Source organism: Hordeum vulgare, chromosome 3H (genome assembly GCF_904849725.1).
Source record: "Hordeum vulgare subsp. vulgare chromosome 3H, MorexV3_pseudomolecules_assembly, whole genome shotgun sequence".
In the NCBI taxonomy this organism is placed as follows: domain Eukaryota; kingdom Viridiplantae; phylum Streptophyta; class Magnoliopsida; order Poales; family Poaceae; genus Hordeum; species Hordeum vulgare.
The window spans coordinates 552,629,724-552,653,396 of NC_058520.1; the positions used below are offsets into that span (position 1 = coordinate 552,629,724).

At 47.8% G+C, this 23,673-nt stretch overlaps 3 protein-coding genes across 6 annotated transcripts; 2 read left to right on the forward strand and 1 right to left on the reverse strand.

Annotated features, from left to right (window-relative positions):
* On the forward strand, positions 1 to 2,019 carry LOC123440555 (zinc finger protein CONSTANS-LIKE 2-like). The gene is made up of 3 exons (XM_045117120.1): positions 1 to 841; positions 977 to 1,144; positions 1,245 to 2,019. The coding sequence occupies exons 1-3, from the start codon at positions 404 to 406 to the stop codon at positions 1,608 to 1,610; spliced, it is 972 nt and encodes a 323-aa protein (XP_044973055.1). The 5' UTR covers positions 1 to 403; the 3' UTR covers positions 1,611 to 2,019.
* An 8,230-nt stretch (positions 2,020 to 10,249) lies between these two features.
* On the forward strand, positions 10,250 to 15,659 carry LOC123444963. 3 transcript variants are annotated; one of them, XM_045121860.1, is made up of 2 exons: positions 10,250 to 10,599; positions 14,506 to 15,659. In XM_045121860.1, exon 2 carries the CDS (start codon positions 14,549 to 14,551, stop codon positions 15,446 to 15,448), a length of 900 nt encoding a protein of 299 aa, XP_044977795.1. In that variant the 5' UTR covers positions 10,250 to 10,599; positions 14,506 to 14,548; the 3' UTR covers positions 15,449 to 15,659. The 3 variants fall into 3 exon arrangements, with proteins under 3 accessions (XP_044977795.1, XP_044977797.1, XP_044977796.1); XM_045121862.1 differs by having other exon boundaries at positions 10,268 to 10,639; XM_045121861.1 differs by having other exon boundaries at positions 10,268 to 10,604.
* On the reverse strand, positions 15,414 to 20,244 carry LOC123444962 (putative respiratory burst oxidase homolog protein H). Of its 2 annotated transcripts, XM_045121859.1 has the most exons (14): positions 19,514 to 20,244; positions 18,770 to 18,932; positions 18,637 to 18,685; positions 18,434 to 18,547; positions 17,511 to 18,320; positions 17,325 to 17,420; positions 17,121 to 17,236; positions 16,935 to 17,037; positions 16,735 to 16,823; positions 16,497 to 16,647; positions 16,257 to 16,403; positions 16,027 to 16,155; positions 15,874 to 15,952; positions 15,414 to 15,785 (listed from the first exon to the last, which is right to left on the reverse strand). In XM_045121859.1, the coding sequence occupies exons 1-14, from the start codon at positions 19,887 to 19,889 to the stop codon at positions 15,676 to 15,678; spliced, it is 2,532 nt and encodes an 843-aa protein (XP_044977794.1). In that variant the 5' UTR covers positions 19,890 to 20,244; the 3' UTR covers positions 15,414 to 15,675. The 2 variants fall into 2 exon arrangements, with proteins under 2 accessions (XP_044977794.1, XP_044977793.1); XM_045121858.1 differs by having other exon boundaries at positions 17,325 to 18,320; positions 19,514 to 20,238.
* Positions 20,245 to 23,673: the final 3,429 nt, after the last annotated feature.

Below are 23,673 nucleotides of genomic sequence, written 5' to 3' on the forward strand. Positions count from 1 at the left end.
GCATGTATTCACATCACTCACAGCAGAGTCACCTCCCTAACCTCCCACTCTTCCAGTGGTAGGGGGATGTGACGGATCTAAGCCCGATTAGACTTCTTATACGCGACTTGAGCGGTGAACACTAACCAGTTATCATGGGGGGGCACCGTGTGGATTGGTCTTTTTTACTGCAGGCGAAATAGTGCGCGTGACCCTACCCTGCATCTTTCTTTTCGGTGCACTAGTAGCTGTACGCGCCAAGCCCCTTCTTATACCCACGCCCGCCCACTTCAACCTCCCAGCAAAATACACACACGCGCGCACGCAGTCCCGCACGAACTAAAGGCTCCCACACACACACACACACAGGGCTTTTGATCTCCACGTCCCGAGGAAGAAAGCTAGCCCGTCCGGCCGGCCGGAAATGTTCCGCCATTCCTCGTCGGCGCCTTCGTACGGCGACGCCTACATGCAGGCGGCCCTGGCCGCCGCCGTCCCGACCCAGATCCCTCGCCCTTCCGTCGGGGGGTACTTCGACGGCGGCAATGTCGGCGGAGCGTTCCCTCCCTTGGCCGCGGCCTCGTCTCCGCCGTCGTCCTACTCGTCGTCGCTCCAGTCGTCCTACTACAACAACATCCACAGGAGCATCAGCGCGCACTCGCTCCCGCTCCCGCTCCACATCCAGCTCGGCGACAGCCTCGGGGGCGGCGGCGCATTCTTCTCGTCCTCGTCGCCGTCCCCTCACCAGCAGCTGTCTTTGCCTCCCATGTCCTCCTCCCCGTCCTCCTCCTGCGGCGACCTGTACGATTTCAGCAGCTCGGCTTGCACAGTCCGCCGCGTCTTCAGCACCGGCGATCTCCAGGTACCGCGCCACAACCCTGGAACTTACACCCCCGTGATCGATCGGGCTAGCTGTCTGGAGATTGCAACCGATCGAGCTGATCATCAGCTTGCTTGCTGTTTTCCTTGGCTCGTGCTGACAAAACTAATGAAGCAGGGGATGAACGGATCGTCGCCGGTGCCGTCGGGCGACAGCTGCGGCCAAGACGCCGGAGGAGGCCCGTTCTCGCACAAGGTCGGCCGATACAGCGCCGAGGAGCGCAGGGAGCGGGTCGAGAGATATCGCCTGAAACGCCACCAGCGGAACTTCACCAAAAAAATCACTGTGCGTGGCATCTCTCTCGACCCCCATCACGCCCTGCAAAATGCACGCCCCTCTTTTGCCTTGCCACTAACGTACGTCTTGCTACATATCATTCCCCCAGTACGCCTGCAGGAAGTCGCTGGCCGACAGCCGGCCGAGGGTGAAGGGCCGGTTCGCGAGGAACGGCGGCGAGGCGGAGGCGGAGGCCGACGACAGGGAGGCGTCCGACAACAGCTACGACTACTGCGGGTACAGCGAGCCCAGCAACCAGAGCACCGGGAACAGCCGCCGCTACCACGGCCAGCAGCATGTCACGGACGACAGCGTCTGCAACGGCGGCGCTGCAGCGTTCGCCGGAGCCGGCGACAATGGCGACTGGTGGTGGCGGGCGCCGGGGGCGGAGGGGCCGCGGCAGGTCGGCTTCGACGTCGACGAGGAGATGTGGGCCACCCTGGGCGACATGCTGTCCGTGAACCTGGCATCGTAGTAGGCGATGGATGGGTCGGTGGAGCCGTTAGTGGTTTTTGGTGGGGTCCGTCGGGCGCACCAGACGGCAGCACTAGCATCGCCCGGTCAGGTCAGGTCAGGGACAGGGTGGCGGCTCAGCTCAGCTGCACAGTGTGGCCATGGAGGAGCGATCGAGGTCACAGTGGCGCCCGTTGACCTTGTCCCCTCTGGGGCTGTATTATTGTAACCTTTAGCCAGAAACATCATGAGAGTCGTCGGAGACAAAAGGAGAGAGACCCATCGCCGGCCGGCCTTCTCGTGTTAGACTTTGATGAGAACAGCTTCGCTTGTGTGTTCCGTGAGTTCCCGGTTACGTACTTCCGTGTATAAAAAAAGGGTTGAAAAAAATCATCCGCCCCACTCCCGATCGAGTCCAAGTGCATGCATGCTCCTCTAGCTGTCGTCCCAAACACACCTGAATTCTCACTTCTTTCTCAGTGCTGCTTGCCGATCACCTTCCGTGCTCGTTTTGTTTGCCGCAATTCCATCTTCCATGCTCCTCTCTAGCTGTTGCCGATCTAGCACTCAACTATATATGTCGACCTCCCAGTGGCACGGGACACTTGTTTTTAACAAAAGTCCACGCACTAAATGGCAGTCGGTGACGTGACCCTTCTGCATGCAGTTTTCGCGCGCATTTCAGCTCACACTGCCGGCCGGCTTGCCCAACCCGACCGCGTACGTGGTTGGGCTGGCTGTTCCGTCGCCGTCGTCGCGGGGAGATCGATCGCAACGGCGATGGGAGGTCAAAGGGGTACGTACGTGCGGAGTGCGGACGGATCGCCGTCTCATCGGCATAGCGCGAGGCGCCCGTGAGGCCGTGACTGACGGGCAACCATCTCCATCTCCTCCGTGGCGACATCTGCCTCAGCTTTTCACGAGGGGTTAATGGCCGCTTCTCGGGCCTTCGCATTGGCCCTGCCGCGCGCATGTGATCCGCCACAATCAGTCCCCGAGTTGGTTAGCTGCTCGTCTGCTCGCAGCCGGCCGGGTCAGCTCGGCTCGTGCGCGCGGCACATGAATTTCACCAGGCTGACGACGTTTTTCCACACGGAGCTGTTGTTGGAGATGTTCTTGGCTAGCTGCGTTCTTGTCCATAGCAGTTGTAGCTCGTCGATGTACCCAAAAGACAAGGTAGCAAGTGCATGTATATATGCAGAAAAGAAAACTGCGGCTCGTGGAATTTCGGAGGGGGATAAGGCTAGGGTTTATCGCGAACAATTTACTCCGCAAGGGGCAAAAAAATTCGATTCGAGGGGGCTGCCCCAAATGCGATTAATCTGTACGTAGTGCCAGTACGCGACACCGGCCTTTTGACCACCAAAAAGCCGAGCAAATTTCTATCGCAAGAGAATAATAATAATAGCAGGCACCAATTAGTTGCGCCTCCAAATGTAGCAGGACAGGGAAATGCAGTAAAAGGACGTTCAGGGAATGCACTCAGCTCAACTGGAAAGAAAGAATTCAGTTCCAGTGATCCAATCCTCACCCCCCTCTATCTTGTCTCGTCTCGGGTATATTTTCCGAAATTGCGATTTGGGAATCATATATCCGTCCATCCATCAAAGAGTTTGAAAGAAAGAAGGAAGAAAAAAGAGGACCTTTAGGCCGATCGCAACGGGCACCCATCGATCAATCGTCGCAGCGCGCAGCACCATGGCCCAGGACAAGATACCGTGAGGATGGGTCAAACGAGAATAAGAACCCTAATGGTGGCTGTCTTGGGGACTCAAATCATTAGGACTTAGAGCGACGGAGAAGCCTCTTCTACGCATGCTTTCCAGTGAGCTAACTAGTGCTACAAAACAAGAAGCGAAGAGACCAGCATATGCCTCTTGGTCACTTAATTAGCAGAAGGCCGCCTAGCTCTCTCGCTCATTGCTGCCATTAGCTGTCATTGTCACCACTAATTAGTAATTACTCGCAGTAAAAGAATGGGGTTTTGACCGCCATCGGTAGATTAACCACAAATGGTAAAACAAGCACAAGCCAAACTCATCTACATATTGACATGTGACATCACTGAGCATTAACCAGGATTAATTCAACTCAAACTCTACTACGTATGCTAGTGCATGTGGTACCTTTTTGCATGTGACGATGGGATTCATGTGATCACTTGCCTGATTAATTATGACATGAAAGTGACCTATGCATTTTTGAACTTAATTACATGATGTCCACATCTCCGGTCTCCCTACATACTAGTGCCTCCCTGCTACCATTTATAATCATCATAAGTTTTCTAATGGCGCAAGACATTCTCAAACTCACATGAAGGCCACTGCAGTTTGAATGCTGCCGTATATAGGGTAGGATAATTACCAAAAGGGATTACTAAGCTAGGAGAGCCCTATAACTAAGGGCGCACTAATTCCCCACACCATAGTATTTTAGAGCAAGCAGCAGCATGCATCTCTCTCTCTGCCTCTTTGGAATTTGTTGCTTTGGCCAAGGCTACCTCTCTTTCCCTTCTTCCCTAGAGCTGCGGAGTGTGGCTGCCGATTCTTTGTCGGCCGCTAACCGAGTACTTTGCGCTGATAATCTTGTTAAATAGCTATGATTTCAAGTGTAATTAGTACTCTTTGTGGCACAAATTCTTATGCAATGTTGAGTTCATGGATATGTGACTGTTTCTGAATGTGCCACTACATTATTAGGTAAAATGCCGCATTCTGAACCTGCTAATCTGAGCCCTTTTCAGCTAACGGCGCCGCGCGACAGTTGATGTTGGCTAACGCGCTAATCTCCAGGTAGAGTAGCTACATGATGATGAGAGTGTGTTTGGGCAAGGCATATTTCATAGTAGCACCCAAAGCAATCGACCGATGAATTTACAATTAGAAGCACCAAATCACTTTCTCCAGTGGAGGAGGAAGAAGGGAATCATGTGAGGTGTTGCATTCGCTAGCTATCTATATACATATATATTACGTGTCTTCGTTTTCTTAATTAATTATGTGAGTTCCTTACACAAGAAGAAGAAGTGGAGGCCCATGAATCAAATGATGGCCTTGCCTTTTTGGACAAATCAATCATTACTAAAACACATGGGCTGAACATCTGAAAGTGCACACTTGGATGCTATTGTTGACCCTAGTAAGAAATGTAGCCAAGTAGCGAGTAGCCCGCCCTAACCCCTGCACCAATTAGCAAGCTCTTACCTGGGGGTTAGAGCAAAACAAAAATGATGTGATCTTTGCGCACTCAACCGAGGGATCCTGAATGGAAAGTATCATTAGTCTGTCCAAAGCTAGGACAGAATCAAGTTTAAGACACTGGATGTGAGAATATGGTCAAAAGATTCCATAAAAATTCCTTTCTCAAGTGGGAAAGGGCATGGTAAAAAGTATGGAATCAGCTAAGCGCGAAATATGTTTACTGGTAATAACAACAGAATCAGCAAGGACATCATCATCAAGAATAAAGACAGTGAATGTGAGAATAAAGGAGTGTTTGTTAGTATAAGTGGTAATAAGAATAGTCCTTTCAATTCCCACAGATGCTAGATTTAAACTACCAGCTAGTGGTTGTTCGTCACTTGTGAAATGTTAATTATTACCAATATAAATTTAATAGCCTAAGCATTTCTGGATAGTGCATGACAGCAGCTTGAATGTGAAATCATTATTTGTTACGAGAGACGAACACTTCTGCAGAACTATTTTTCAATAGTTAATACATACCATGTTCGTATATCTAAAGTATTTATAACAATTGTGATGAGTAACTAATATATGCATACAACATTGAAGCTCATGGTATTTGCAAGAAGAAAAAAAGCATTGCAGCTCATGGTATATAAAATCTTGTTTTTGACTGTCAATCATTTTTTTGAACCATTCGATCTAAATCAATTGACATGTTTCTCTTCTTCCTCTTGCCACTGTCACCACTACCCTAACAACTCCCAAGTCCCAACAAAATTTGTCTTCCTTGGTTACGCGGTAATAGATGTAGCAGTCCTCTGTTGGTGTCGTCTCCATTTACTGCTTGAGGTTTTAGGTGGATTATGTTGCCAGGTCAAGCATCATATAAGCCTGGAGACTTCTAGGAAAAAAACTAAACCCCATATTCCTAACCAATCAAAGAGCATCTCCTCCATCGAATCTAAATCTCCGCCCTCCACCTTGCAACCCTAGTCACTTCAGCAAACTATCATCCCTCAACTCCGTCTTCGCTCTTATGTTGTCAGTGACTCCTACTAGTAATTCTAAACGTTTGAATAAAGACATGACATTGAAAAGCATGATGAGCAAAGACAACGATCGCCACATGCGCAAATTAAAAACAATGCATTTTGGGGATTTATAATATCTGAACTACCCGCAAAAATTAAAAAGGAGTACCTTCTTAATAGAAATAGGAAATTATTATTTTTTTTTGGGGGGGGGGGGTATAGAAAACATCATTTTTAAGCAGAAAACTACTCGTCAGGATTTTTTATTATTTAAGAATCGGTGAGGAGATTTTCTAAGTAGATCGGACCCAAATCAGCCTAGGTAGAATATATCACAGCCCAATTATTTTTCTCTACAATACAAAGAGGAGGCTTTCTCACATAGTCTGGACCCAAAACTGTTATTTCGTACAAAAAATCATTCTCTCAAGAAGAAAACTTGAAGCTAAACGCCACTACGGGTCCATGGTCCGACGTCTCTGCGTTGTGTCAATCTGTCCAACTGTGTTTATGCTCCTTGCCTTTCCCTACAAGACACCGTCATTGGTAGTACCCTCCCCTTCTGCGGATCCGTCGAGACCGTTACTTATAGCCGACGACGTCTTCCTTAGGCGTACAACCCTACTCTTGTTGGGTCCAACCCTTTGGCTCCACCCCACCCTTCTTATGGATGTGATATTTTGAAGGTGTAGCAATCTTTCAAACAACATGAATATTAACATAAATTATGCCTCTAAAACTAATAACAGCGTATCCACCGTCACCACTACTACACTAACAACTCCGACAAAGTACTCTTGCTCGGTTACGCCTTTAATAGATGTAGCGGCCATTTGCTGATGTTGTCTCCAAATTGAGTCTTCAGGCATGCCGATGGTATCAGAAGGGGATGAGGGTGTGAAAATGAGCACTTTGCTCTGGGTGTTTAAAGATCAAACTCCAAAAACTCCTCAATCCACCTCAAGAAATTCCAAATGTATCTAACTATCAACTTTCACCTCGGTGCCACCGAGACACACATATGGCCATTTGTTCCAAACACTAGTTCATCCGGAGCCTCAAACATTCCACTGGGAGTCACTGAAGCAAAATGATAAATCTTCTGTTATCACGTCAGAAATTTTGAGTAAAATAGTCCGATCTTCTGAAGCAGAGTGTGCCAAGTACCAAGGTACTCACCTCAGAGCCGACCTACCGACTGAATTTCAAAGTTGACACTTTTTTTCAACTCGGAGCCGCCGAACCATTCCTATCGAAGCCTTCGAGATGTGCATAAAGCGTGCAACAGTCAGATTTCCGGTCCAGCCTATATAAACCCCCACCTATCCCACTAGTTCATTTTGAAGCAAACTCCACTCGTGCCATATGCTTTGAGAAAGAACTCCATCCCCTTCTTCTGAATTTAAAGGGCAGTCCACTCCAACCATCCATCAAACCTTTGAGACATAATCCCCTCTTTGCTTTCCATTCCAAACCTTATCCAAATCCACAACGAACTATGAAGAGAGTGAGTTTCAAGGATATTTAAAACAAAAGAGCAAGGAGCTCGTTATTCAAGCAACCTCATCTGGTTACTTTTGGAGGGTGTGCGCCTCATATATCGGCTAAGTGTGACAAGTCTTTAAGTATGTGAAGAAGCCAAAATGTTTGTAAGGGCTAGTTCATAAAGATCTACCATAGTGAGCATAGTCCTTTGTGGACGTAAGTCATGGTGAAATAGGTTGATCGCTCCTAAGTGGAGCCTTGTGGATGAGCGTCCTCCATGGACTTTTCCTTTGTGGGATCTTGCAATCAAAATCCTCTGTGACTATGGATCCTTCGTAGATTGAAGGCTTGATCAACGAGGATATAAGGTAGGGACAACTATCCAAACCACGGAAAAAATCTTCACCGAGCCTACCGTGTTTGCAATCCTCTCAACTATACTCCTTTACCTTTGTACTTGCATGTTTTACTTTTTCCTGCCTATTATTTTAGATGTGCATGTGTAGAGTGTTCTATAAATTGTTAGAAAAACTTAAATCTGCCAAGAACTTTAAAATTTCAAAAAGAGTTCATTTTGAGCAGTCTATTCACCCCCCTCTAGATAAACTCATCAATCCTACAAACGTTTAAACAACTAAAAAACTTTAATCGAAACATAAAATTACTGTAGGGAGAGGGGTGATGGGATAGAAAACATCTTTTTTTTAAGCAGAAAGCTACCGCCTGTGAGTTTTTTTAAGAGTTGGTGAGGAGATTTTCTAAGTAGGTTGGACCAACTCAGTCTAGCAAGAATATAACCCAACTCATTTTTTTCCCTAAGTTACAAAGAGAAGGAGACCTCATGTTCGACGCCAATTGGCGTCACCTAGTCCAGGCGATGATGTGTGAAGCAAGCACTAATGTGTTGGCCCAGTTTTAGCACAAGTTGTTTCATTTCCTTTTTATTTCCCTTTCTTTGGATTCACTTTTTTCAACAACAAAAATCGAGCTTAAAAAATTGTTGAGATTTCAAACCAATTCACTAGTTTTTTAAAAATTTCGAAATCAAGAAATGTTCATGAAGTTTAAAACCATTCAATGTATACGAAAAATATGTTCATTATATATTAAAAATTCACTATTTATTAGAAAATTTTCTTTCTGCATACTTTAAAAAGTATTCACCATACATTATAAAAATTATTAGTGCGTATTCAAAAAATATTCATCATATATTTAAGAATTATTCACCATGCAATAAAGAAAAACAATAATTCAAATGTTTCTTATAAGAACATCTTTTGAAAACACAACATTTTTTGAAAATGGGAACATTATTATTTTTGTGAACAAACTTCATAAACAAGAACATTTCTAAAATTTTAAACAAAATTGAAAACACCAAAATTATTTAAAATTACGAGTAAATAAATAAATTTCCAAACATCTTTTGAGAAAGGGATAAGGTTACGTTTGGGAGCCAAAGTATTTTTGTGGTTTTTTAGGAATACCGTATTTTTTGATAAAATCTTGGTATTCAATACTTTGAGTCGTTTGGATGAAAAAATAGTGCAGTTTAACGAACCGTGGTATTTCTAAAATTGTGGTATTTTTGTTGTATATAAGAAAGAGGCCACGACCTCTTTTTTCAAAACCGAGAAACACTCGTTGCTTGGTCTCTTTGTGTCCATCTTTTGGGCCATCAAGGTCATGATACATAAAATCGATAGCTAGCCTATCGATCTGTCCGGTTAAAGGCGGACGGCTAAAAACACATGGACGCACAAGCTGCAGACATCGGCCTTCAGTACATGCCTTAACTATCTCGATCTTTAATTGATTACAAGAGATAACTCTACTATAGATCCAACATCTAGGAGAGAACATGCTCGTGCAAGGCTGAATGCATACGGTGGCTATTAGGACAAGCTAATATGTGAGTGTAGCTGAACATACATGCAACAATTTTGCCAAAAAAGAAAAAAAAGGAATATGCATGCAACAACGTAATAATCGATCAAACCAAAGAGAATTGAAAAAAAACTGTCACTTGCCATACACCTCAGCAGTTTTACCAAAACTGAGAAAAACTATGATGTTTAGAAACTGAAGTATTTATTGCCCATGTATTGAAATACTTAGGTCTTGGAATACCGTGATTTTGCAAAATCTGTGTTGCCAAACTAGGCTTTAACACCGGAGTGGCTTGATATACAGCGACCTGATGTGCAACCTCAATCGTGGAAAATTGACATTTTATGTGATCAGCGGTTCTCGGAGGTTGATAGGGCAAAGATGGTATCGATTATGTGGGCAATCTGGACTTCACATAATAATCTCACTCATGATCGGGGTCCTCTTAGTCCGGTTCAGTCGATGATCATGACATGATGCTCTGGCCTTGTTAGACATTCCACGGGATCATGCACGGATTCTTCCTGGACACGGGTGACAACCACCGGAGCAGGATTGTGTCAAGATCAACACGGATAGGAGTGTTGCTAGACAGTTTTGCAGAGGAGGGGGAGGTGGGGTAGCTCGATCCCACAACACTTTTCTTGCTGCCTGGTGTAAACCGTTTGATGGTGTGACCCATCCTTTGGTAGCCGAGGCGATGGCCCTGAGAGAGTGAGTTCTTTTTGCTCGGTTGAGGGGTTTCTCGAAGGTCATAATGACCCTATCTTTCTTGTAACGTCCCTTTTGACAGACTTTGCCGGCGCTTTTGCTGAATAAATCCCACATCTCTACTCAAAAAAAAAACACTAGGCCTTAATAAAAGAAACTGAAGGAAAAACCCAAAACAGAAAACCGAAATAAAACCACGGAAGGAAAACGAAAACAAAACCAGGAACTGGGTCCGCCCATCTCTTTTTTGTGAGACAAGGGTCGGCCCATCTTGGTGCGCCCGTAGGAGGCAGACCCGAAACTGCTTTCGTATACACAAAAAAAAAAAAAAAAAAAAAAAAAATCGAAGCTAAACGCCCCTACGGGTCCGTGGTGGCGTGGTCCGGCGCCATCCGGTCGGCTGTCCCGGTGCTCCCCGCCTCTCCCCGCACGAAACCGACAACGGCGGCGTCCTCCCCTCCCGCGGAGCAGCCGGGGCCGGCTCGACGGCCTCCCCCGGCGTACAACCCTACTCCTCTCGGGTCCAGCCCTCCGGCTCCACCCGGCCCTTCTCATCCCGACCTAGGGTTTGTGCGACCCCGCGAGCTCTGTCCCGGCTTCACCCAGTCGCGGGCATACCGACCGCCTCCCCGAGCCGTTCGAGCACAGACCTCCTCGCAGAGGCACCGTTGCCGCCGCCCCCGCCGCCGCCAAGCACGAGGTGAGGTCAGCGTATCTGGCGCCCTACATTCCGGTCCTAGGTTTGGCTTTAACTCTGTTGCCTTCATCCCCTTCTGTTCGATGAGATGCTGCTGTAAAATTTGCACAGTAGACCAAACGCCTTGTAACAGTGTATCATGTTTTGGCTTTAAAAATTATAACCGGTGCCCTTTAGGCCTTTAAGGAGCAAAATGTTTCGGCTGGATCTCGTAAACGTGTGGGTAGTTTTAGATGGAACATGGGTGATGCAGCTTGCTCTGCAATGGTCATCTTTTCCGAATTAGACTTAGGACGATGATAGCACATTTTTCTTTAGACTTGGTAGACAAGTTTGACTTAGGACAAAGCTAGGTTTCCATTAATTTGGAGAGCAGAGAGTACACGATAAGTCGAAGAGACTGTTATTTTAGGTTATACTTTGAAAACTATACTGTACTAGTAAGCGTGCACGTGCAATGCACGTATAGTTAAGAAGTTATGGTCTGCTCTCTCCTAACCTCTCCCGCTAAGGGGATAATAGCATCTACTATCGGACTGGGCAAATATGACCCACCCCCTATATGTCCGCTGACACATCTGAATAGTGTCCGAACGTGTTCATTTTGAACCCTCATTTGTGCATCCACACAACCATGTCGCCTAAATTGTCGGACACATTCATATGATTTGTTGGGATGGAGAGAGATAGAAAAGAAAGAATAAAGAAATAAGTAAAGCGGTCTGGGATGGGCCGAGTCCGATATAGCGGACTTTCCAAACACCCTCATTTCTTCCCCATATATGGACTACGTTTGAGGGTTCAAGGGTTCACAGACAGCCCAAACATATGAAGACGAAGTAGAGGGTCTGATTGAGTGGCCTTTTTCATTCTCTCACCTGTCTATCCGTTCCGGACAAACGGGGACCGCGGGGGGGGGGGGGGGGGGGGGGGTGGTCTGATTGTAGATGCTCTAAGTATGGGTGACAGTTTGCTCCCCACCTCCTCAGTCATGACGCCACCCTGGAATAATATGCCTTGCTACCGACAACATATCATTCCTGCCTTCCTGGCATATTTCATCTTTCGATGGAAACAACAATCTACTGGTCATCATTAAAAGGGTGTACGATGTTAGTTACAACCAGCTGACTAACAAGATCAGGGTATTCACCTAACCAATTTTAGGAACACCTAAATTCTTACCAACACCGTTAGTTCATGCACAAATTTATTGCTCTCTCTCCATCACACACACAACTTCATTTAAAATAAAACCAGATAGCCGAGTCTTCAGATGGTTAATCTCTTTGTAGATGTTCCAGATGCGGCATATTAAGAACATCTTGGCCTATATGTAAATGAAGAAAAGAAAAAAGTTCATATGAAGTAGTACGTTAGTAACCTTACGATAAATATGAATTACCTTTTACGAATAACTTTGAAACCACAATTCTCTGATTTAAAACCACAACCTCCACATTTAGCCTTCTCAGACAGTACAATGACAATTGCTGCCAAGCGAAACATCAAAATAGCTAAGAAATATCAAGATAGCTTAGAAACGGAAAATGGGTTAATCAGTACTCTCATTTTACTTGAGAAAATGTCATTCTTTCAATATCCAAAAATAGAAACTGTCAGTGATTTAGTATAATTCACACATTTACTGGGGATGTGATCATGTCATCTGCTCTTTGACGTCCCACAAGATTACTAAAAACAGAAAGATCTGCCCAATGTTATGTTGCTAGACTATCTCTTTAATTAATTTATAAGCTTACTATAAACATGCCTAGCTAAACTCTTGCTCATTACCGACACGGCTATCTCTTTAGGATCACTCCTGAACATAATTATCATATTGTCTGGTTAGCAGAACTCCAGGAAAGTTTTGGTCCCTTTTTCAGTTATGTTGCTACTTTGCATTCTCTCCACATACATTGCTTGTTTGCTTGCTTGGAAAATATACAGAAAAGCGTGTTGTGCATGTTTGTTGAATACAAGATACAACTTCTGTTTGTCTGTTCAATCTGGGGTATGTCTAGATCTTTTACTGATTTTTTTAACCTAATTTATGTTTGATATGTTTAGAAATTTTAGATGGGTGTTTCTCAAAGCAAATTTAGGCGCTGAATTCTACTGATGCTCTGGCTTGAATTATTACAAGCTATTTTAGGAATCCAGTATGTTCGTTCTCTCGAATATGTAATATGTAAGGTTTTTGTCTAGAAGGATATAGAAGCACTAAACAACCGAGTGCGATATAGTGGGTTAGGTTTAGTGGTAGGGCAAGGCTACAAAGCATGGACACGGCAGAAGTTGCCGAATCCCCGTGCTGATACGGTCGGACACGGGGATACGCTCGGACACGCGGGGATACGCGTATCCCGCCGTATTTCCTGAATTATGAATTAAAAAAAGAAAAGAAAAGGGAGGACACGGCTGGGACACGTAGGGGACACGTGAGGGGCTCGATTAATCCACCGGTCGGAGCAGCACCCTCCTCCGACTTCAGGCAGCATGGATCTGGAGCACCCTCCCGCCACCGTGCTGCTGCTGCTGCTGTGCCTCCGCCGCCAACGCTGCTGCTGCTGCTGTGCCTCTGCCGCCGCCGCTGCTGCTGCGCTTCGCTGCCGCAGTTGCTGCTGTGCCTCTGCTGCTGTGCTTCGCTGCTGCCGTTGCTGCAGCGGCAAGAGGAGCACGCTGGGAGGAGGGGGGGTGGCGAGAGGTGCTGCGGGGGAGTTGAGAGATCCATCGCTGAGAGGAGGGGCAATGGCAAGAGAGTGGCGGCTTGGTCAAAGCATTAGGGCAGAGAGAGATAGGGCTTGAGTTTTGACCGTGCAGATTGATCCGTGGCATGCACTAGCTGGGCCGGCCCAACTACTAATATCATCTCTGAGCTTATGTTAAGAGAGTTACTGTTGACTGGGGCGATCTCTTGTTATTTTTTTCCTTTTTGGCATTATTTATTTATTTATATATATACTTGACGTGTCCCCGATAGGCTGTTTTTGGAAAATGTCGTATCCCGTGTCCCCGTATGCGTGTCGCCGTGTCCGTGTCCCTGTATCCGTGCTTTTTGGGGCAAGGTATCAACAACTACTATATGGCCTCATCTCTCCCCTAAATAGACCTTAGGGGCAAAATTTCTTGGAAGAAAACCTTGGCCTTATGGGTTAACTCCATCCCAAAGTGCAAAGAAATAAATCTCAAAGTTACAGCTATTTTAACAAGCATTATTATGTTTTAAGTAGTTTTTTGTTTCAGAGTTTGATCAGCGAATTTTTTGAAAGAAAGGGGTTTCCCCCCCTGCCCCATTTTATTGAAGCAGAGCAAAGCCAGTTGATCAGCGAATTGTTGATTGATTTCTATTGCCAGTCTAGTTTTATGAGGTGGGCTGTCAGTATTGGCTTCCGGGCCAGGCCAGATGTATCGGAACGCATCACATGTTAAAAGGACAGACCCAGTGCATAGAAGCTCCCACACAAGGTGGGGTCTGGGGAGGGATTATAGAAACCTAGTCTTACCCCTGCTACAGTGCAATGCAGAGAGGCTGGTTCGAACCCAGGACCTCTTGGCACAAGTGGGGAGTACTTCACCACTGCGCCAGGCCTGCCCTTGGAACGCATCACATGTTATTGGAAAAAATCTTTTTTTCTAGAACAGAAATACATTTGCACTTCACCTCTGTGCCAGACTGCCGTATTGAGGCCTGATACATACCATGACATGATACCCGTGTCACCTGTGCGAAGTGTCATGCTTCCTAAATCCTAGGTGTTGGTTAATATCAGGCATGTTTCTACATGCCCAACTCATCTAATACTGCATTGTAGCTGTGAAAGTGCTCGCTTTAATGTTGTTCTTTGAGTTTTCTTGCTTATGACGACTCATTTTGTTGATGAAACTATTTGTTTTCTCCTCCAGGCTGTTTGTAGCTAAATACAAGGAATTGGTGCAATATCAGGTCATGGAGGGGAGCAAGAACATGGAAGAGTCAGACACTGCATCTGTTGTCAAAGTATACAGGGAGCCTGCCATCATTATCAATGGTGTCCCAGACTTGCCTCCTGATTTCGCATCTGGTTCACAACCTTCAGTAAGAGATGCTCCAGGATCTCGAGTTGATCATCGTTTTGGTGAATGGCTAGAAGGGCGGAAAGTGAGAAAGCAGTTTGGAGACAAGTGTTTTGCAGGGAAAGTTGTCAAGTATGACAGTGAAAGCAATTGGTACAGTGTTGTGTATGATGATGGAGACCAGGAAGATCTTGAATGGCTTGAACTGGAGGAGATCCTGCTACCATTGGACATAACCATTCCACTCAGAACACTGGTTATGGACAAATTCAAACATCAGAATCCTGACTACAGACTTAAGGTAGCTAGATCATCGCAAGGAACTAATGTTGCTAGCAACCAGATGGTGGTTAGAGCAGTAAATGGCCAACAATCAAAGAACCCACCACTACCAGGGTTGCTTCAGCCGTCCCCATCAAATGCAGAGACTGTCAGGGCAGAAAAACTGAAGATGCAGAGCTCCAAAAGAAAAACTGAAGATGTATGTGTGAAACCTAGTGATCAGCCTAAAAAAAGGGGCAGGCCTCGAAAGGATAGAGCTATATCAGGTGACACTCAACCTAAAAAAAGGGGCAGGCCTCGAAAGGATAGAGCTATATCAGGTGACACTCAACCTAAAAAAAGGGGCAGGCCTCGAAAGGATAGAGCTATATCAGGTGACACTCAACCTAAAAAAAGAGGCAGACCTCCAAAAGAAAAGAACATATCTGAGAGTAGTGTTCATAAGCGCAATGCAGAGACTGTCAGGGCAGAAAAACTGAAGAGAGAAAGCTTGCGTGTTCAAGGGGCATAACCTAACAATCAATCTCACTGTTACAATACAATCAATCTCACTGTTACAATACAGATATGTCTAAGTATTCCAGTCTATGCATGCTGGTGACACTAGCTTTCAATGTACTTTGTACAACCCAGCGTACAACAAAACTTGTAAAGCTATATTTACTATTCGAGTGCTATCATATTTCTTTTCCTATACAAGTATATCTGCAAACTGTTTGAAATTCTTTGCGTACGGTCTTAGAAGTTCTCCTTGTGGAAATGGAACCTAGTTGTGGTTGTTTGGCTGAATTCTTTTGAAAGATCCTTGAGTTGTTTTGTGAGTGTTGGAGATCCACAATAGAAAACACCTGTAGAATGTAGATTCATGTACATGTTAGCTATTGCACTGCCTAGTATAAATCTGTCATGACAAGGACTTTAGTGGATTTAGCTCACCTATACGAGAGTTCTTGTGCGCATTGGCCAAATCAGAGAACACTTTTCTCCAGTTAGGTCTTGCAAAATGTGTCCGAATCTACGAGAGACGTGTCAGAAAAGGAGGCAAGGACAAATGGGATTACAGATGAGAATGCAGAGCTGGGAAAATACCTTGCTTCCAGAGACGATGTCAACACCATTTTTGGCATGTTGGAGTGACTGAACCATGGCAATCAGCGCTGACCTTGCGTCGCCTTCTTCATACACGCTGGTGAGGTAATTGTGCATCTCTATGACATTCTGCAATTGCCATATTACTTTAGCTCAGTTTTATAGATGTGACTGGACATCTCGAATCATATGGAAAGATGAAATTGAAAATATCAGAGTGAGATAAGTACGCTGTGATCATTGTCAGCAACTTCATTCATGACTCCTTTGAACCAGTCGAAGGATCCTTGCTCTCTGGTAACCCAATAGAAGTAAGCTCTCCCTGGCCCACTGTTCTTGAAGCTGCCTATCTCAGAACCGTGTATGCTTTCCACCTCCTGTTCCATCAACTCATTTTCTCAGTTATGTTATCTCCATTAGCTATAATATGTATATAATGTTGAGAATACTTTGCAGCGAAAGAAATTTACATCATTGGACTTTATGTTGTTCAAGAGATCTTTCAATATGCTGATGAAAGGAGTCGCGCCAATCCCAAGACCGATAAGCAAAAGAATGTCGTATTTCTTGTAATTTTGCGCCGGTGCACCATAAGGGCCATCGATAAAGACCTTAGGAAACCTAAAGGAGACACAACAATGATGATATTAGAAGTCTGTACTCGAAACTAACTGAATTTTGCGTTGCCAAATAGTTAAATGAGCTCACCTGGTGTCTTCTGTCGTAGAGTCTGCCACAACTGTAGTTTCAAGTCTCGAAAGGGTAGCCTTCTTGGAAGTAACTTGTGCCTCGCAACACTGTATGAATATGGATATTTTTAATTATTCATTCTTGGATAGTACACATTTGTTCTACTCTCCTGTGTTTAATAGTGAATAAACATTTGCAGTTTAGTTGCCTGAACTGACCTTCCCGAACAAGTTCCTGAGTTCAGATGTCCAGTCACCTAGCGTGCGGATATGCACGCTCAGGTAATCATCTCCAGGTGCAGAAGTGATGGAGAACGGATGCCTGCAAGACCATCACCAACTGTAAGCATGAACCTCGGATGAACTGTATCTTGGTTCATGTATGCAGCAAGGATGGAGTGGTACCATTCGAAAGGCGAAACGTCAGGGCATTTCACAAACAGGTACATCCCACTCTTGTACTTGAAACCCGGTGGCTTCTTCATGTGAAGAGAGAGCACGTTTCCTGGGTAAATCGCAGCCTGCATAGTATGTGGCAACATTGGTTAATAATACGTAGCTGATAACAGTCAGAAAGAAGCAATAAATCATGTGAATTCAGTAACCTACCTTGAGAATGTTCACATGATAGTTGTTCTCGCGGACTTTTCTGATAATTCTCTCGCAGGCGTAGAAGAGGACAGGGACTATCAAGAACATCCATGTCTGAGTGAACAAATAACGATCATCAACATTTGAATTTACAGGAAAGAAACCCAAGTATATATACGTAAGGAGGGCAGAGGATTTAATTACCGTTTTCTTGTACCAGACCCTGGTGAGGAATATGAAGTAGGAATGCACCACCAGGAGGACATAGACGAGCAGCAGCAGGTGGTGCGCGTACCAGAAGGCGTTGAAGCCGGCGAGGTGGTGCAGCGGTGATGGCAGCTTGACGACGCTCCGCCTGAAGGTGTGCATGGCCAGCGTGAAGGAGAAGGACATGATGATGATCATGAGGATGCCTGTGACCCCGGGGGCGCTGGCCAGCAGGTCCGGGTACGTCGGCTGCCTGAAGCCGAAGTTGGGGCCCAGCAGGGCCATGAACTTGTCGCTGGGGCAGGAGATGAGCCTGGGGAAGTCGCAGGTGACGTGTGCGAGCGTATGCACCACCGTGCCGACGGCGATTGCGCCGGCGAGCACCTTGTGGAAGTTGATGTTGTCGTCGAAGGGGATGACGTGGCTGAGCGCGGTGGACCGGAGGGTGGTGAGCGTGTTGCGGCAGACGGGCAGCAGGATGAGCGCCATGTTGAGCTTGAGCGTCTCGGCGGCGCCCTTGGCGATGCAGACGCAGTTGCCCATGACCTGGAAGGAGGACCGGTGCTTGTACTGCTCGAACTTGTAGACGAAGAGGGCGAGGTTGGCGGCCAGCCACAGCGTCACCAGCCATATCCGCTTCCAGTTCTCGTGGATGAAGTCCATGGTCCTGGTGACGTGCCGCTTCAGCGGGCTCCGGTACCGCATCGGGATCATCGTCCTCGCCAGGCTCGACGTCGTCCGCTTCAGCTTCACCTCCGGCGCCTGCGCGCTCACCATCCCGCGCAGCAGCGTCTCCAGCTGCCAAATCTGCATTTGGAGGTGAGAGCACACGTACACCTTATTAAGCAACCCTGCGTCCATCTCTGAACTGAAGTTTCAACATGGCTGCTACTACTGCTGGTCTGTTATGGCTAGCGTACCTCGATGTAGCCGCGGTCGTCGGGGTCGAGCTCCTCCATGATCAGCGACGAGTAGGTCGCGGCGTGGCTCTTCAGCTTGGCCAGCTTGTTCGCCGACGCGCTCAGTATAATAACCTATCACCAGCGAGTGAAAAAACAAAACAGGTTGATTATTCATTTTCATTGTTTCAGAATACAGCAGATCTCATGGGGCAAATTCCCACCTCCTTGACCTCATCTTCCGTGAGCATCCCATCGCCGTTCTTGTCGCACCTGTTGGTGTCAAATTTCATCAGTAGGCTCGATTGATGAACTCCAACGCTGATGCTAAAATCAGACTGAACCCCTATAGCTTACATGTCGAAGAAAATGCGGAGCCGCGAGTCGAAGTTCTGGTCGGTCATCTCGGTCCAGAACTCCCTGAGCTGCTCCTTGGTGATGCCCTGCTCCGGCTCGATGCTCCTCCGCCTCGACAGCGTCACGAACAGCTCGCCGGCGAACTCCTTGGAGTCCCCCATGCCTTTGGATCAAGAAGCATGCCCGTTATTAGTGATGGGTCCTTTACTCGATCGATGGAACTATTTACTTCCTTTGGTCGAACATTGTATCATGGGCATTAATTGCTAAGATCCAGATTAGCACCTTTTTCTTTCAGGCCATTGCCTCCAAATTATTAGCAGCTAGGAAAGGGGGAAACGCGGCGCTGACACTGTACTTGATTTTGTGTTGCGCTATTTAGGACAACGCAGGCACAAATTTGAGGAAATTCTTGTGGGCCAAATGGTGGATCTCGGTTCGGTGCGCCCACCCTGCCAACAACTCTTTTGGGCACACAGAAACAGTTCGTGGTAACATGAAACGACTGTCGCCGAGCCTAAAAATGGTGGATGCAACAACAAGATGCCCCCAACATTAACCACATAAAGATTCCCCATGCTCGTGGCCGGCCACTTAGTCAGGTTTGTTGTGTAGGTAGTTCTAATTAGAAATCACTTGCTTATGACTACCATTCTTAACCACGGCGTCATCGGACCAGATTAGTTGACGGTTTCGTTTGAAAGAAAGAGAGAGAAAGATTAGCACACGGTGGATGGTGCTCACCGATGCACTTGCCGAAGCTCTCCTTGGGGAGGCGGCCGCTGGCCTTGCTCATCTCGTCGAAGCGGCGCTCGACGGCCTTCCAGCCCTCCTTGCTGCCGGACGTCTTGTCGAGGAAGCGCAGCCCCTTGAGCCCCATCTGCGCGCTGGACTGCATCCGCGTCATCCGCCCGCCGCCCGGCCGGATGCCGGGCACCACCTCCGGCACCTTCATCGACACCCGCGACGCGAACTGCCGCACCCCGGACGCCAGCCGCGACGGCTGCTGCATCAGACCCCGGAACCCCGGAGGCCTCGGCAGCCCCGGCCCCGCCGGCGGCGTCCTGCCGCCCCCGTCGACCGTGATCCCGTCCAGCGGCGGCGCTGGCCGGTCCGCCATCCCTCACTCCGTCAATGAACCGGCCCGGAGAGCGTAATGCCGCCCGCCGCCGGCTCGCCGGAAGCTGGACGCGGGGCCCGCCTGCTGCGAGGCAGCTAGGTAGGGGTAGGGGTAGGGGTGGGGGGAGGTGGGGTGGACGTGCTGGCCTGCTGCTGCTGGTGCCGCTGCCACGAATCCTTCGGGGGGAGGGGAGGGGAGGAGACAAGATATGGCGGGTAACATGCGTGGATGTCCCAGTTATAGCCGTTGCGACGACGCCACGACGCCGCCCGTGTACTGCTGCCCCACCGCGCGCGCGGAGATGGACGCAGCGCGGCGTCGTGGACGGCGTCCGGCCGTCGGATGCGTGATCCGCGGCGGCCCGCGTCGGGCCGGGGGCACGATATATCGTCGCCCGTCGGCGTGCGTCGGGAGCTTATCGTGTCGTTTTTTCCCGAATAGGCAAAGGCCCGCGGCGGCCGTCGGATGACGAGGCGACGGCAGACGATGGCGGACGTTAGGTGCGGCGACGTGGTGCCCCGCCGGAGGGAATGGCGCTCTCGAGGTGGACTGGCCCGTGGGCCCGAGCGGAAGGTTGGTGCGCGTGCGGTGTCGTGGGGCGCGGTGGTCTTTGCCGGTGGGAGCCTACAAAAGCACAGTACTTTAAAAACCATTGTTGTTTTTTTTGCCATTTAAAAAAAAATCTGCTTGATTCGTACTATCATTTTCTTCGAAAATATATTGTTGTTCATATGGTGTGCTTAACGTGCTGATGAACAATGAGACCTTAACCGATGATACGTACTAGGAGTATCATTTTCAGCGAAAATATATTGTTCATATGGTGTGCTTAACGTGCTGATGAACAATGAGATCTGAACCGATTACAGGGGATTGCATTAATGTGGCACGCAAAACATGGCTGAGATTGGACAACACGTCGCCCGCTGTTTGGTCGCATGTATACATTGAGAGTTACAGACCATGTACTCCCTCCGTTCCTAAATATAAGCCTTTAAAAGATTTGACTAGTAGTCTACATACAAAGCATAATTAATGAATCTATTCTCTCCGTTTCTAAATATAAGTCTTTTAAGAGATTTGACTAGTGGTCTACATACAGAGCAAAATGAATGGATCTATATTCTAAAGTATGTCTATATACAACCCTATGTAGTCCACTAGTGCAATCTCTAAAAAGACTTATATTTAGAAACGGAGGGAGTAGTATGTATATGTACATGCCAAACTCAAACTCACGAGTAGGCAGTTAGGCACGGCCAGGATTCTGTACGCTACATGGCGTAGTACGTTCCCGTATCGGTGTGTACTGTACTTGATGATGAACGTAAGGGTACAGCATGCGTGCGTGCACCCCTGGCGTTCATCGGCATCAGGACCAGCGCCCATCATGAACTTTAGCTGTTCATCCTTTGTCGCGTACGGTGACGCGAGTTTCGTCTTCTCCGGAGAAGATCTCCACGGCGAAGGGAACCGTCGTGTGCGTGCGCATCCGACCACACCAAGAATCTATCCTGAACGGTGCTGTCTGATCCTACACGTGATTTCTAGCGCCTTCAGCCAGGAGAATTTGAGAATCAAATTCTTACTGTGAGTCTGTGAGCCCGTCAGTAGTTTTGATCAACTAGACTGAAATATGAGGATATCTCCAACGCCAATTCACAAAACCCATTCCGACCCGCGGCGTATTGTCATTCAACGTGGTTTTGTATCAGCCTGTTGATCGTTTTTGATGTACTTTGTTCGTAATAAACTGGAATTGTGCGGGCGTTTGAACCGTTGTCACACCTGTCTAGCTGGTCTGGCCCAGAGAAAGCCCTCTCCCGGGCGTATTTCTAGCTATCGAAGCCAGCTGTCGGCATTCATGTTGGACCAGAGCGAACGAGGCCACTCACTGAAGCTGGCATTGAAGCGGCTCGCCCGCCGAGAGCGTCGTCCGTTGCATCGTCTTCTCTTCACATTGAAACAACGTCCGAGTGTTCGCCAACCTTCATTTAACTAGCGTCTGTGTCGAGGAACCTACTCCGACACCCCGAACACCACACGCATGTTCTTGTGCTGGCCGACATTAAATGCCTCTCCGACTGGCTTCTCGTATCCACCCACTATAACGTGGCTAGACTTCGGACAAGAATTGCTCACTCCATCTCCCCATTGTACAACACCTATCGTGGCCTCCTGCGAGCAGAAGGACTTCTCCAACATTCCAACAGCCTATGTTACCCGGCGAGCCTGCCCGATACAGGCTAGCTTGCTGGTAAACCCTTTGAATCTGACGTCATCACTCCTGCCACCCCTCCTCGCATGTTCAGGCTGGCCAACACTATATCCCGGCAAATTCATCGCGGGCAATTGCGGCAAAGCGTCAAGAAAGTGGGGTAATAAGCCAAGTTTGTGGAGGCAAGCACATCCACGACCACTGCAGATGCGAGGAACGATAGATCATGGGAGGCCGCCCGCCGCTAGGGTCCCAAGATAGTCACCGGGTTGCACAACCGGTGTCTTGCCCGGTGTGCAGGACACACGCGTGACATGTGGACGATAAAGGTCCCCTTTGGTGGTTCGTGGATTGGGCACGAAGATTTGGACCTATACTACTCAAAATGCATGAAATGGACACAATGATTTACCCAGGTTCGGACAACATGGTTATGCATTCCCCTACTTCTGCTTTTTGTGTGTTGATATGGTGGATTTGAAAATGGAGATCCGACAGGGCTCCCGACAGTCTTACAAATGGGATGTCGGACATGGCAAAGATATGTCATGAGAATGGAGATCCGTCGTGGTCGGCATTTGGCTAGGTCTAGCCTAGTCCGGTATAGTTTTGTTAAAATATGTCCATGGTGAATGTTTCATTTGGTTTGAATGAAAATCATTCGATTTACATGTAATTCATTCCAATTTCTATGTTATTTTAAAATATTAAAATATATACGGATATCTTTGGAAGACCGGTTTTTGCATTCGTGCTCGTGGGGTGAATAGAGTGTCCAGTTTGCGGGACAACCTAACGCGTTAAGAGCATCTACAGCCGGACCCCTCATACCCTATCTTAAACGCCCGCGCAGGCCGCCCGGGCATTGATCGGTCACAAAAACGCGATCCAATTGGACCCCTCAAACGGGCCTCAAACGTGTGGGCTGATTGGCACCCCTCATATCCAGCTCAAATATGGGCCCGATATGGAAGAGCCCAGGTGTGCCCGGGCACGTCCGCTTGGCCCGCATCTATCTCACATATATTTGTCCCCATTCGTTCATCGGAGCAAACCGTAGCCACTTCACTCCACTCCCATCCGCCACCCTAGCGCACCTTCGACGACCTTCGACCTTCTCTGACATGGAGGGCAGCGGATCGGACTCCGACCAGTCCGGATCCATCGACTAGGGGGGCATCCCCTACGGATTGGAGGAGGCATGTCGGTTTGCATCGCACTCCGCCGCTCCCGCGAGGACAGCGGCCGGTAAACAGCAGGATCTGTCCGCCACGACTCCATAGCATCTCTCAACGGGCGCTCGGTTCCTCTAGGGCAGGATCATTGAGGTCCCGGCAGGCGGAAAATCTCTCCTTACCCATCACCGATCTGGCAGACTTCAAGTCCCACTGGGAGCGGGTTGCCCGCCGTAGGAAGGAGAGGATAAGGGTCGTCGAGGCCTATCTCACCAAGAAAATGGCGAAGGCGGAGGTGGCTGATGCGACGGCGCGGGGGCCGCGGAGGAGGAAGCTATCCACGCCCGCATTTTGAAGAAACGGCAACGGAAGAACACGTGCGCCCTCGCCC